We start from the raw sequence: 12,756 nt of genomic DNA, 5'->3' as shown, positions 1-12,756 counted from the left end.
ATACATATAGCTGTCCTTATATGATCAGGTATACATATAGCTGTCCTTATATGGTCAGGTAAAGATATAGCTGTCCTGATGAGGTAGCTGTACTGATATGGTCAGGTATAGATATAACTGTCCTGATATGGTCAGGTATAGATATAGCTGTCCTGATATGGTCAGGTATACATATAGCTGTCCTTATATGGTCAGGTAAAGATATAGCTGTCCTGATGAGGTAGCTGTACTGATATGGTCAGGTATAGATATAGCTGTCCTTATATGGTCAGGTATAGATATAGCTGTCCTTATATGGTCAGGTATAGATATAGCTGTCCTGATATGGTCAGGTATAGATATAGCTGTCCTTATATGGTCAAGTATAGATATAGCTGTCCTGATGAGGTAGCTGTACTGATATGGTCAGGTATAGATATAGCTGTCCTGATATGGTCAGGTAAAGATATAGCTGTATTGATATGGCCGGGTATAGATATAGCTGTCCTTATATGGTCAGGTAAAGATATAGCTGTCCTGATGAGGTAGTTGTCCTTATATGGTCAAATATAGATATAGCTGTCCTTATAAGGTCAGGTATAGATATAGCTGTCATTATAAGGTCAAGTATACATATAGTTGTCCTTATATGGTCAGGTAAAGATATAGCTGTCCTTATAAGGTAAGGTATAGATATAGCTGTCCTTATAAGGTCAAGTATAGATATAGCTGCACTGATATGGTCAGGTAAAGATATAGCTGTATTGATATGGCCGGGTATAGATATAGCTGTCCTCATATGGTTAGGTAAAGATATAGAGCTGTTTTATATGGTCAGGTAAAGATATAGCTGTCCTGATATGGTCAGGTAAAGATATAGCTGTCCTTATATGGTCAGGTAAAGATATAGCTGTCCTTATAAGGTCAGGTATAGATATAGCTGTCATTATAAGGTCAAGTATACATAGAGCTGTCTTATATGGTCAGGTAAAGATATAGCTGTATTGATATGGCCGGGTATAGATATAGCTGTCCTCATATGGTTAGGTAAAGATAGAGCTGTCCTGATATAGTTAGGCAAAACATTCCGAGTAGTAGCAGCTAAAATACTTAAAATGCTTGTCCCATACTTAACAGTGCTAGTTCTGGGAACATCAACAAGTCTATAGCTATTGTACCTAAAAGAGTAATATGATGGGTTTCTCACGAATAAACTCCTGTTAAATTCATAAGATAGTTCCATTTAGAATCTTAAACGTTTATATACTAGTAGCTTAAAGACAAGTCTAATCTAGTCAAGATGAAGGGAATGAGATTTTACCTTTTCAAGAAGTGTCGCATAAAGTTAATTTAAATATTGATACACATTTCGAGCTCCTCTAAAGTAAGACACCTTCCATGTTGCCCAAATACATGTACATGTATCTGCCTAATCGTTTTGTAAGCATATGTATGTTTCCCATGTGTATGAAAATTTAAGAAAGAATCTAGAATAGATGTCAAAATTTTGACGGCCTCCCCCCAGTGAATTACAATGTGACCAACGTTAAAAATAATTTGTTCTTTGTCGGATTTTTTCCAACTGCAATTGTCTGAAATTTGTCAGGGGTTGTCTTCATTCTTGTCTCTAAAGCAATCATAGAATCTCACTCACTCTCTCTAAAATACCTTTGACGACGGACATTTCAATATGGGTACTTGACTGTGTTATCATAAACAGTTATAAAGTTTAGAATCACTGCCAAGAAGATATAATTTATAAAGATGTTAGAAATAATCGGTCCAGGAGAACCTTGTGGAACCCCTTTTAGGACATCATGTACCATGCTGGCTCTACTAACAGTACTACACATTGTTTCCATTATGTGCCGGGTGGTAATGTACATGTAGGAGTTCATCTGTCTCATCCCCTATCCGATAGGCAATCAGCTTCTCCAAAAGCTGGTCTTCATAAACTGACTTCAGAACAATTTTATCACATTAAATCAATTTCAACCAATATTTCACTATTCTACATTTTCTAATGATATGAAATAGCAAGCGTCCTAATTCCAAATAGATGGTGTACTGGTTTGAATAATTCTGAAAGAACCCGGTCGGTAGCTGGTAGGCAGTGCTCTAGATATCTGCTCTGTGTCGGTTTCTTTTTTGAATGTAAATAAACTGTCGATCCCAGCCTAATCCATTCAATTTTTCTTTAAATATTCTCCATATGTTTATTTTTTGTGTGTGAAATCAGACGGACATGAGAAATACCCATTGAAAAACAAAGAGATTAATTTTAGCTTTCTATAGAGTGCCACCTAGGATGAATTTCTTGTGATTGGAGAGTTATCTCCCCGCATCTTCCAAACAACTTCCGTTTTGCGATTTTGTGACCTCTGTCAAACCATGCTACCGTTTAGAAAGTTGGGGACCCTTTCCCCCTCATCGGTTACAAAAGCAGTAAGATAAGCCATTTCCATTCACTATTATGCTCATATATTTTGGATGTTTCGATGTGTATGATTGTTAATGTTGTAAATTGCAGCCGATATTTGGATGTATCCAGCAAATGGTGGTCCCTACTCAGCCTACTGTATGTCACAGTCACTGTATGATCTCATTGATAAATATTTTATGCCTGGTTTTAAAATGTTTAAAGCGGTTACAAACCTTTGGTATTGACTTATTTTAGTAGAGACTCGGTGCATTTTGAATTAATTTGGTATAAACACAACCTTTTGTATGATGTCATTTTCAGGGAAGGTACAAACGATTCGTAACAAGTAGAGGATCTGTCAGTTTAGTGAATTACTCGCTCAGGTCCAGTCACACCATTAAGCGAACAAAGGGTGACCATACACTTAAAACTCCACATGCAGTAGGGACAGATGCGGATCGCAACAGGTCAACATTGGCCCAAACAAATATCGGAATGAAAAATAAACAGATCTCCCTGTTACAAAGGATTGTGAGAATTCCCTACAGCACGTCTAACTATTCATAGAGATGTTGTAAAACTGTATTCATTTTAAAGCTTTCTGTGTCAGTCTATTGTAACACGTCTGGTTAATGTCTGGTTGTTTCTCATACAAAATACTTATATGTTATAGTTGATCAATAAATATCTATTTACTAAAGGTAATTAATATATTCGGATCTCTAAGATTCAAGACAGAACTGTATGGGCCAACACAATAATAGAGATGGGAGAAGGTTTGCAAAACCATGTCAATATTCAACTTTTACAATTCACTTTACTGCTATATTTCTTTTCTGTGGTGTACAGTAAAGCTCTGCTTCATCATTTTAAGGCTGATATTTCTATTGTTAGATGTTGATATTCTCACAAATTCATTTTCATATCTTCCAATGTTGTCCTGTTTCGATCTTGATGGCTTTACCAGATTTTACCTAAGCTGATATTTCTATGGCTTGATGTTGGCATAATCTCACCAATTTTTTTTTTGCACCTACCAATCAATGTTTCTCTGTTCCAATCTTAATAACATTATAAGATTTATCTTATTATAGAATATCTGGAACATTTGGTTGGCTATAGCTAATGCATGTGACTTTTATGTTGCAGTGTATCAATATTTTTCAGATAAAATTGAGGATGTGACTATTGTATTTGTATTTTGTTTTTCACCTCCTTTGCATAATTTGTTTGACTTTAAGTTGCTTTTGTATTTAGATGTTTTTTGCTAAGTGATATATAATCTGGTATGTTATCCACATATTTATAAAATAAAGAATGAACGTACATATATGTTACTGTGATGTGATCAGTACAAAATACTAGACATATATTACAAAAGGAATGAATAAGATATAAAGTTTAATTATTGGTCAGAACTTATTTTTGTTTCTATGTATCATGTATTATATATAACATGCTGAATTCAAGTACAGAGATGTATTCAATAATGGAATGTGAAAAAAGTCACAAAAGCAAACCCTTATCTACATTTTAATATTGCAGAAAAAAATCATCTTGTCCTTGGTATTAGCCACATCAACTGAACATTAAATCTCTCAAGTGATATTCTATCAAAACACATATTAGAGACCAAGTAATGGTCTGTTATAGGAGTTATGGCCAACTATTACATGAAAATTACATACCTAATATAATAATAGCCTCATTATTCTAGAATATGCTGATGGTTGATGTTTTATGATAAGTTTTAGATAGATACACCATGCCTCTGACAACACATTATTATTCTTCTTTGTGCTTTTCAGTGGAAGTATGGCACATCCCTGTGCAATGGCAAATATTCTACAGCTGCTACAGCAACGTTCACAACAAAGGTTTGTTTCTTTGATTTTACACCAGCCAACCATCATTTACAGCAGTCCAAAATTCCATCCCACCTCTTCTATTTGTATATTATTAATTCATACTGAGTTGGGTTGTTTTGTTGTTTTTTTTTGGGGGGGGGGGGTTGTTTATTAAAAGATAAAACATTTTTTCTTCATATAACAAACATGAAACATTGACAACAATCAGAATAATTCAAACTTTTATTGTTTTACTTGATGATCAGTGGTGACTTCACTATGTATTTTCATACTGATTTCACAGCATGACATTAGAGTTGATGTATTGTCTAGAGATGTAAAAAAAAAGTTGAACAAAAATTGTAATAACATTTTTTTAAAGCCTTGTTTAAAATGGTCCACCACATGAACTGAATCATTTGGTGTACATACCAACACTATAGGGTTCAAAAGCTGTTTGGCAATATAACCAACAATACAGATATCAGCAATTAAAATTGTTACAGGATTTTGACCTTCACAGACTGGACATGGGTCCAGCCACAGAGGTGACTACCAACAGGGAAGAATGCATAAAGTTTTACAGAGAGATGCAAACCATCAGGAGGATGGAGACAACAGCTGGCAATATGTACAAAGCCAAGCAAGTCCGCGGCTTTTGTCACCTCTACTCCGGACAGGTACAAATGTGCTTAGAGAACTATAGGCCTAGTATGATGTTTAATCCATCTGACGTAAAAAGTCAATACAATTTGGTTGAAACTGAATTGAACCTATTTTGAAACAAGCACACCATTAAGTTGACCAGTGACCAGTTCCAAGATAGTTAAACTAGAACATTCTGATAAATAGCTTCAATGCAGATCCATGTGACGACGATTGTAGGACATCATAAAGAACAATAAGTGGTTGCTCACATTTTTAGTACGTTAGGAGGGAGATTTACATGTATTAGAGTCCTGATATGAATTAAGCCCTTTGTTCATACAAAACTGATAGAGCAGGTATAAAATGAGAAACCACACCCTAATCTTGTTGCATTTGTATTAAATCTTTAGTTTTTCCTTTATCGTCAACTGCCCTGCATGCCTGTGAGAGGACTGGAACCAACTACACAGCACACTAGACTACCAGCATTGACTCTACCAATTGATAGTTCAGAAAAAGGATATACATACACTGCAGGCCTTAAGTTGTCACTATGTATATTTATGCTGTGGCACATATGATCAGATAGCTTAGACTATTATGTAATGTACATGTATGAAATATTTGTAGTATCTACCCACTGATTTTATGGATAATTATGAATTCTGTGGAATATTTTGTACTTTCAGTTTAATTTCTAAGGATGTTTCCTGCGTTTTCCTGTTCAAATGAAAAATGATTTTTTTACAGGAAGCATGCTGTGTTGGTATGGAATCGGCCCTTACACCTGATGATGCAGTAATCACGGCCTACAGGGCTCATGGTTGGACCTACATTCGTGGTGTCTCTATACTCGGTGTTCTAGCAGAGCTCACAGGTAGGACAATAAAAACAGGACATCTACATTTATTCATCAATGTCTGATTTCAGTTTTCTCACTAATGAGGTTGGTGAATTGAGGACAAGATATCACTGTTCCAATAATACAACTGTTTCACTATTAATGTCTATCCAGCCACGTTTTGCTGGGAAAGTGTTTTGATTATTGGCAGGCTTTTTTTAACCTTTATATGACCTCATATGATCTAAGTTAGCTTAGATGAGTAATTTCCTAATCATTCAAAAATTGATATGAATGGTGATTTATTCAGATTCATATGAGAGATGATTGACATGTTGTCAGCCTCGTATTGAAGGAGGTACTCAAGGATGTTTTTATAAGTCCTACTATTCTCTTGACTATATAGGGCCCTGTACGCAAGGACTGGTCTCATTTGGTTATTTTATATCCAAGAGGTAGCACTCTAAAGTAAACAAGACAAGTGGCTTTTGCAAAATGGACAAAATAGGTGAGAGAGCAGTGAACCAATATATTGCATAAAAAAGGTTTAACAACTAAGGATATCCATAATGATATGGCAGCAACACTAGGGAAAGATACCCCTTCATATACTACAGTAAAGCACGGCCAACAGAGTCTTGAGAACGACCCCCGTCCTGGAAAGCCTGTCAATGTTGCAACCCCAGAAATGGTCAATAAAGTTCATGATATTGTTATGACTGACAGAGTCACAGAAAGATATACAGTAGTTGTGGTATAGCCAGTAAAGTTGGCATATTACAGGAAAGAATACATTCCATTCTGACTGAGGATCTTGCAATGAGAAAGTTTTCGGCCAGATTGGTACCAAGACTTCTGACAGTTGATCAGAAGCACACTAGGCACACATTATCACATTCTAATCTTTACCTTTTTGCGGAAGATCATGCCAACTTTCTTCAGAGATTTAAAATATGGGTCCATCATTTTACCCCAGAGGCCAAACAACATTCGGAATAACGAAAGTGCCCTGGCTCTCCCCGCCAGAGAAGGTTTTCTGGGATGGTATAGATTATATCCAAAAGAGACAAACAATCAATGGCACATACTGTGCTTCACTTCTGAGGCATCTTCAGGAAAATATTAAACTTAAGCACTGCGGATAGCTCACTAAAGGTGTGTTATTCTATCAGGACAATGCTCCTGTCCACAAGTCTGCCATTGCCATGGCTGCCATTCATGATTGTGACTTTAAATTGATTGAGCATCCACCTTATTCACCTGATCTCGCTCCATCAGACTTTCATCTATTTCCAAAACTGAAAACAGCTATTTCACGCACCCACTTTCAGTCTATGATGACATCATACATGCAGTGGATGACTTTCTGAACTGCCAAGAAAAGGAGTTCTATAAAAGTGGCATTGAGGCCTTTAAACACTGCTACTGAAGGGGATTATTTTGAAAAATGATACAAAATGTCCAGCAAAATTCAAATCCTTCAATATGAGGCTCAACATATCAATCAGCCCTCGTAATGTGTGATTGGCCAGAATTATAATCAGTTTGAATCATGGATGATATGCAGCCTAATTAATGTACTCTAAACGTGAAATAGTTTGATTTATGAACTTGACTGGTATAAGGATCCATAGATTTACAAAACCACTTAAAATGATATTCCAGGCAAAAAATCAGGCTGTTCCTTTGGAAAAGGAGGCTCGATGCACATGTATGGTAAAAACTTCTATGGAGGAAATGGAATTGTTGGTGCTCAGGTAAGAATACACAGTAATACAAAAATTCAGTGTCTAAACCAATATATTAATTGCATGAGTAGTTTTTAAACGAACTTTGATGTTTGGTAATTCTTTTAAAGGTGGTCACCACCAAAGCAAGTTATAATTTCCTGATTAAACTGAACAAAGTGAAAATCACAAAGATTGTCTATATCACTTATTAAATTTTGTGTAATGCTGGGTTTCCCAAAAAATGTGTAATTACATACGTAAAGATGGAAATCCCTGACTGATTTAAATTGTTGAGAGGACAAGATAACATGAAGCTCCCATATTAGGCTCCCCAATCCCATAATACATTGTAAAAGCTGATTTTCTGATGTAAACAAAAATAAGCTCGAAAGAAATTAGTAACAGACAAAACAAAAATATGACAAAAAAATATCCCATGATATTTTTTGGAGGAAAGATAACTTGTGGGAAGTCATCAAACAACGCACAGAGAAGCCTTCATCCAAGTTAATACGTACAAATTAGTATGGGTGGGTAAAAGTCTTCTGTATGCTAGGCCCTCTCCCTTATCACTTACTAAGACCCAAAGTCCCTCACTGTGAACTTAATAAGTTATTTTTTTCACACTGCTAATGGCTTAGTGAATGCAAATCAATTTTCTATAAAAAAAAAAGGTAAATTGATCAGTTATTTTTTCACACCACTAATGGCTTAGTGAATGCAAATAAAAATTATATAAACAAAAAAAGATAGATTAGGCATTTGATCATTAACAAGCCGTTGTTGAAAGGAAAATAAAGTTCACCATCCAGGTACTGGAATCTTGCCTGAGACTGGCGTACACCTTTTCACCCCAGCCAATGATTTTACTAAGTGGTTTACTGTTGCCTCACTTTCGATATTATCAAATATAGCCTAAAAAAGAGGCTAGATATAAGAATATCCAGGTCAAGCTGGACTCTTGATTGTTCAATTACATCAATGAAAGAAGGAATGGATATCTGGATACAAAATGTATTTATTTCTGAAATTTTTATAATTTTACTATCTACAGAGTTAATGGTAACTAAAAAACAGTTTATACATGTAGTTTGTCTCTGTAGATAATAATTTATTAGCTGTATGATGTTTATATTCAGACAACTATTATGTCCAGTGTTTTTTCCTGGTAAAACCCATTTAATATTGGATTGTTGTTTTGACAACTGTCTTATTTTCAGGTACCGCTGGGTGCTGGTATCGCCTTTGCCATGAAGTACCGTAAACAGAAGAACATATGTGTAACACTGTATGGGGATGGAGCAGCCAACCAAGGACAGCTGTTTGAGACATACAACATGGCAAAGCTGTGGAACCTGCCTTGTGTGTTTGTGTGTGAGAACAACGGATATGGGATGGGTACCAGTGCTGAACGGGCCTCTGCCAATATTGATTACTACACCCGGGGCGACTATGTACCGGGTATAAAGGTGGGTGTGGGACCAATCATTAAGGTAGACTCACCCAGAGTGTTCTCATTATCAACCTTGTTCTTAGTAAAGTCTGGAAATTTTATTTATGGAAGACAACTCCTATATTACAACTACTGCTGTGTATTATCTCAAGGGAGATAACTGTACTTGCCTAAAAAACTGCATTCAGGTTAAATGCCTGGGAAGTTTGCACAAGTTAGGTTTGATCATTCTGATTAGTAATACAGATTATGTTATACCGTATTTTGGCATGTCAAATTTTCTGTACGATTTGTAATTACATCTTGATAACTATATGTTTCTCTGGGTACTCCGGCTTTCCTCCAACCTCCAAAAACCAGGCCACGTCCTTTAATGACCTCGGTGGTTAATAGGATGTTAAATCAAAATAAACCAAATTGTTACTGTTCTTGTTTATTATCTATTATGTTGAATTTCAGTACAAATTGTGATTAAAATCATTGTAATTATGTATCTTTGTGTAACTACAATATTGATACCTCATTGTAACACCTGCTGTACCATTGTCATAATATCAGTCGACTACTGTACAATGGGTTATTATTGCCAATGTAGCTCAAAGGCATATTTGCCTTATGATGAACACCTCTTTTGATTTTCAAATTCAGTATTCTTTGTAGTGGTTGTCAATTATTTCTGCTTCAGGAAACATCATGTATTTATCTTTTTTTTGGCTGTAAGATGAAAAACAATTTACATTAAATGTTTTCCTTAATATTCAGTGTGATGGTATGGATGTACTGGCAGTACGGGAGGCCATGAGATTCTGTAAAGACTATGTATTGAAGAATGGCCCCATCCTTCTGGAAGTAGCCACTTACAGATACAGTGGTCACAGTATGAGTGACCCAGGTACAAGGTGAGTCTAAAACAATTGCTATTAGAACTTATAGGGGTTTGTCAATAGGACAATAGTTTTTTTGTTGGATAAAATCATATGGTCATAACTACAACACGACGTGATGTATAAGTCACATGACTGTAACAATGTAGTGATATATAAAGTCACATGACTATAACTATGTAGTGCTATATAAAGTCACATGACTATAACTATGTAGTGCTATATAAAGTCACATGACTATAACTACGTAGTGCTATATAAAGTCACATGACTATAACTATGTAGTGCTATATAAAGTCACATGACTATAACTATGTAGTGCTATATAAAGTCACATGATCATAAATACATGACGATACATAACATTACATGACCATAACTACATAGTGATAGTCAATTGTCCATAATAACAATGATATATATAGCTAACATGGTGACAGTTATAGTCACAAGACATTGGAACTGCTACAGTTTAGCTACAGATACAGACATGCATGTTGTCTCCTTTACAGCTACCGTAGTCGTGAGGAAGTGAAGGAAATACGTGAGAAGAAAGATCCCATCACTACATTCAAGGAAAAGTTACTATCATCTAATCTAGCTACTGCTGAAGAACTCAAGGTAAATTTGGAAATGAAGGTTACTAAGGAAACATAACTTTTAATAAAATAATAAGGGATTTCAATTCAACAGAAGGGTTACCTATGAAACATAACTATAAATAATGTAATAGGGGATTGTAATACTTTAAAGGTTCTCCTGAAAACTTTCAGTGTCAATTTCAAGAGATATTTTACATGGAAATCATCCTGAGTAATTAATCAGTTTTGAAGACCCAGTTAATTTGACTTAAAAAACGTGTCCATCATTCCTTTTACAGAAAATAGATACAGAGGTGCGCAAGGAAGTGGAAGAAGCAGCAGAATTAGCAAAAAGTGACACAGAAATTTCGGGAGATTATCTATACAATCAGATTTACTACCAGCCTCCAGCAGACTTCACAGTTCGCGGTTGTGATCCAATGACAACTGCCCCGTCCAAGTAATGAACGGACACTCTAGCATATTATCATATCATAACACGAGGATTTTATAAACTAGAGCTTGTTGAAATCAGAAGTTTTATACAGGTTTGCTGTAAGATCAGATAGACGGGTGTAGTACACTACCCACACTGCTGTGTAACTTTCTGACTTGTGGGACATTTGTTCTCAATGTTATGGTGAAGTGAAGAGGCAATAAATGTAAACTAAGGGAGATAACTCTGCTTAAACTGTAAGGGTGGGGAATAAATTTTACTACTGTTAAAGATGAATGAATTATTGTATGGGAGTGTATTAATCTCCAGTTTACTGTACATATTGGATGTTGTGTAGGAGGATCTGATCTACGGCATTTAGTGCTTGTTTTTGTTGCTGGTATGTATATTTATTTGTTATTTAATAGATACTTATGTTTTAACCCTATAAACGTCTTTGTTAATGTCCAACACAGAACAATTTAAAAACATCTAGTACTGTATTCTTAAACATTCTGTACTAAGTTTTCTGCTTTTGCCATCATAATTTCCAAAGTGCTGTGGCCAGGTTTCAGATTTTCTTATATATCTTCCGTTTAATTTGTATAGAGGGGTTATCACCATGGTTTCAATATCAAAATAAATGCAGGTTCAACTAAGAGGTAATAAACGAAAAAATCCTGTTCTCATGGCAGATCCAGTGACAGATCTTTGAGGATCCAAATGAGATTAAAAAATTGTGAACCCCGAGTTTCCCTTCTCTCCACTTTGAATATGCAATTGTAGTTTGTGATTTGTGATACCATATTGACTCCTGATAAGGCCATTCTGACTATGTACAGATTTACAGTAGTGTTCACTTGATACAAGATTCTTGTATGTGGGCTTACATTTGTGATAATTCTCAGTACTGGGACCTTTGTCTGGACGACCAGTCCCTATTCTTTAAAAGTGTATTTAGACAACCAGTAAAGTATTTCTGCAATCATATTCCTTATGAAATCATAACCTCTAGCTTTGATATAGATTTCATAAAAAGGAAAGCTATCAGAATATGGCTTGGGAGAGCTAGTCGTTCAGAGTAACATTTTTGGTCCCAGTTACTATTTCACAACCATATGTAGCCTCTATTGAGGGCCTACAGTCAAATATGGTACCAAAACTGATAGGGTACATGTACATCATCACAGGTAAAATGTAATATGTGTGTGAAGCCGTGTACCAGGAGTCTGTAACTAATGTACGTTTGTACATGACTTTCATGTTTTAATTTACTTACTTTCAATATGCATTAAATAAAAATAACAGAATATTTACAGAAAACAGTTTTGTTTTTATCAGATAACAACAGTTAGATTGTTTTTATTATTTGCCGATTTCAATTTCAACAACGTATTGCCGAATAATGATAATGAAACGCCTGCCCTTCCCCATTTTCATATTGATATATGACCTTTGACCTTTTGATTTGTGAAAAAAATATTCTTCCAATAAGTAGTCTGTAAGTTCAGTTTTGATTGGATGTACCCACATGAACTCTGGTTACAGTATTGTGTGGAAATGGTGATCCTAACAAGGGTTTGTGGAAGGCAAGTCAAGTTATTGAGCCGAAAAGAATTTTCTATCTATGGTACATTAACAGTGACCTTTACAGTAAAAGATTTACTGAAAAAAACAAGATGTATCGATAGGAAATTACTATGTGAATGTTATTTTATAACTTAAGGTATTGACGAGGTATTTCTTTCTTATTGTAATAGTCACTTGACCTTCTGACCCGAAACGAATTTCCAAGCAAGCACTTCCAATACCAAATCATTGTGTGAAGTCGGAGATTGATAAGTCCACTTGTCCAGAAACCAATTTTCTGTTTACAAAAGATGACGCAGACCTTTCACATTTGACCAAAAGACAAATCACAAGCAAGTTCTTTCA

General features: G+C 35.4%; 1 protein-coding gene across 2 annotated transcripts; it reads left to right on the top strand.

Annotated features, from left to right (window-relative positions):
- The first annotated feature begins 2,303 nt into the window (after nucleotides 1-2,303).
- On the top strand, nucleotides 2,304-12,144 carry LOC117327846 (probable pyruvate dehydrogenase E1 component subunit alpha, mitochondrial). Of its 2 annotated transcripts, none has more exons than XM_033885050.1 (9): nucleotides 2,304-2,424; nucleotides 4,210-4,278; nucleotides 4,755-4,928; nucleotides 5,647-5,773; nucleotides 7,403-7,494; nucleotides 8,688-8,936; nucleotides 9,683-9,819; nucleotides 10,317-10,425; nucleotides 10,685-12,144. In XM_033885050.1, exons 1-9 carry the CDS (start codon nucleotides 2,371-2,373, stop codon nucleotides 10,847-10,849), a joined length of 1,176 nt encoding a protein of 391 aa, XP_033740941.1. In that variant the 5' UTR covers nucleotides 2,304-2,370; the 3' UTR covers nucleotides 10,850-12,144. The 2 variants fall into 2 exon arrangements, with proteins under 2 accessions (XP_033740941.1, XP_033740942.1); XM_033885051.1 differs by lacking the exon at nucleotides 2,304-2,424 and adding an exon at nucleotides 2,482-2,932.
- Nucleotides 12,145-12,756: the final 612 nt, after the last annotated feature.

The sequence above is a fragment of the Pecten maximus genome, chromosome 5 (genome assembly GCF_902652985.1).
Source record: "Pecten maximus chromosome 5, xPecMax1.1, whole genome shotgun sequence".
In the NCBI taxonomy this organism is placed as follows: domain Eukaryota; kingdom Metazoa; phylum Mollusca; class Bivalvia; order Pectinida; family Pectinidae; genus Pecten; species Pecten maximus.
Note: the sequence above shows the minus strand (reverse complement) of the source record. Positions and strands in the feature narration are given on the sequence as shown.

Excerpts from the sequence above, each read along its gene's own strand:
- LOC117327846 (XM_033885050.1), top strand. The coding sequence starts at position 2,371 with ATGCTACCGTTTAGAAAGTTGGGGACCCTTTCCCCCTCATCGGTTACA. Across the intron at positions 4,279-4,754 it reads CAGCAACGTTCACAACAAAG|GATTTTGACCTTCACAGACT; the intron begins GTTTGTTTCTTT and ends AAATTGTTACAG. Across the intron at positions 8,937-9,682 it reads ACTATGTACCGGGTATAAAG|TGTGATGGTATGGATGTACT; the intron begins GTGGGTGTGGGA and ends CTTAATATTCAG.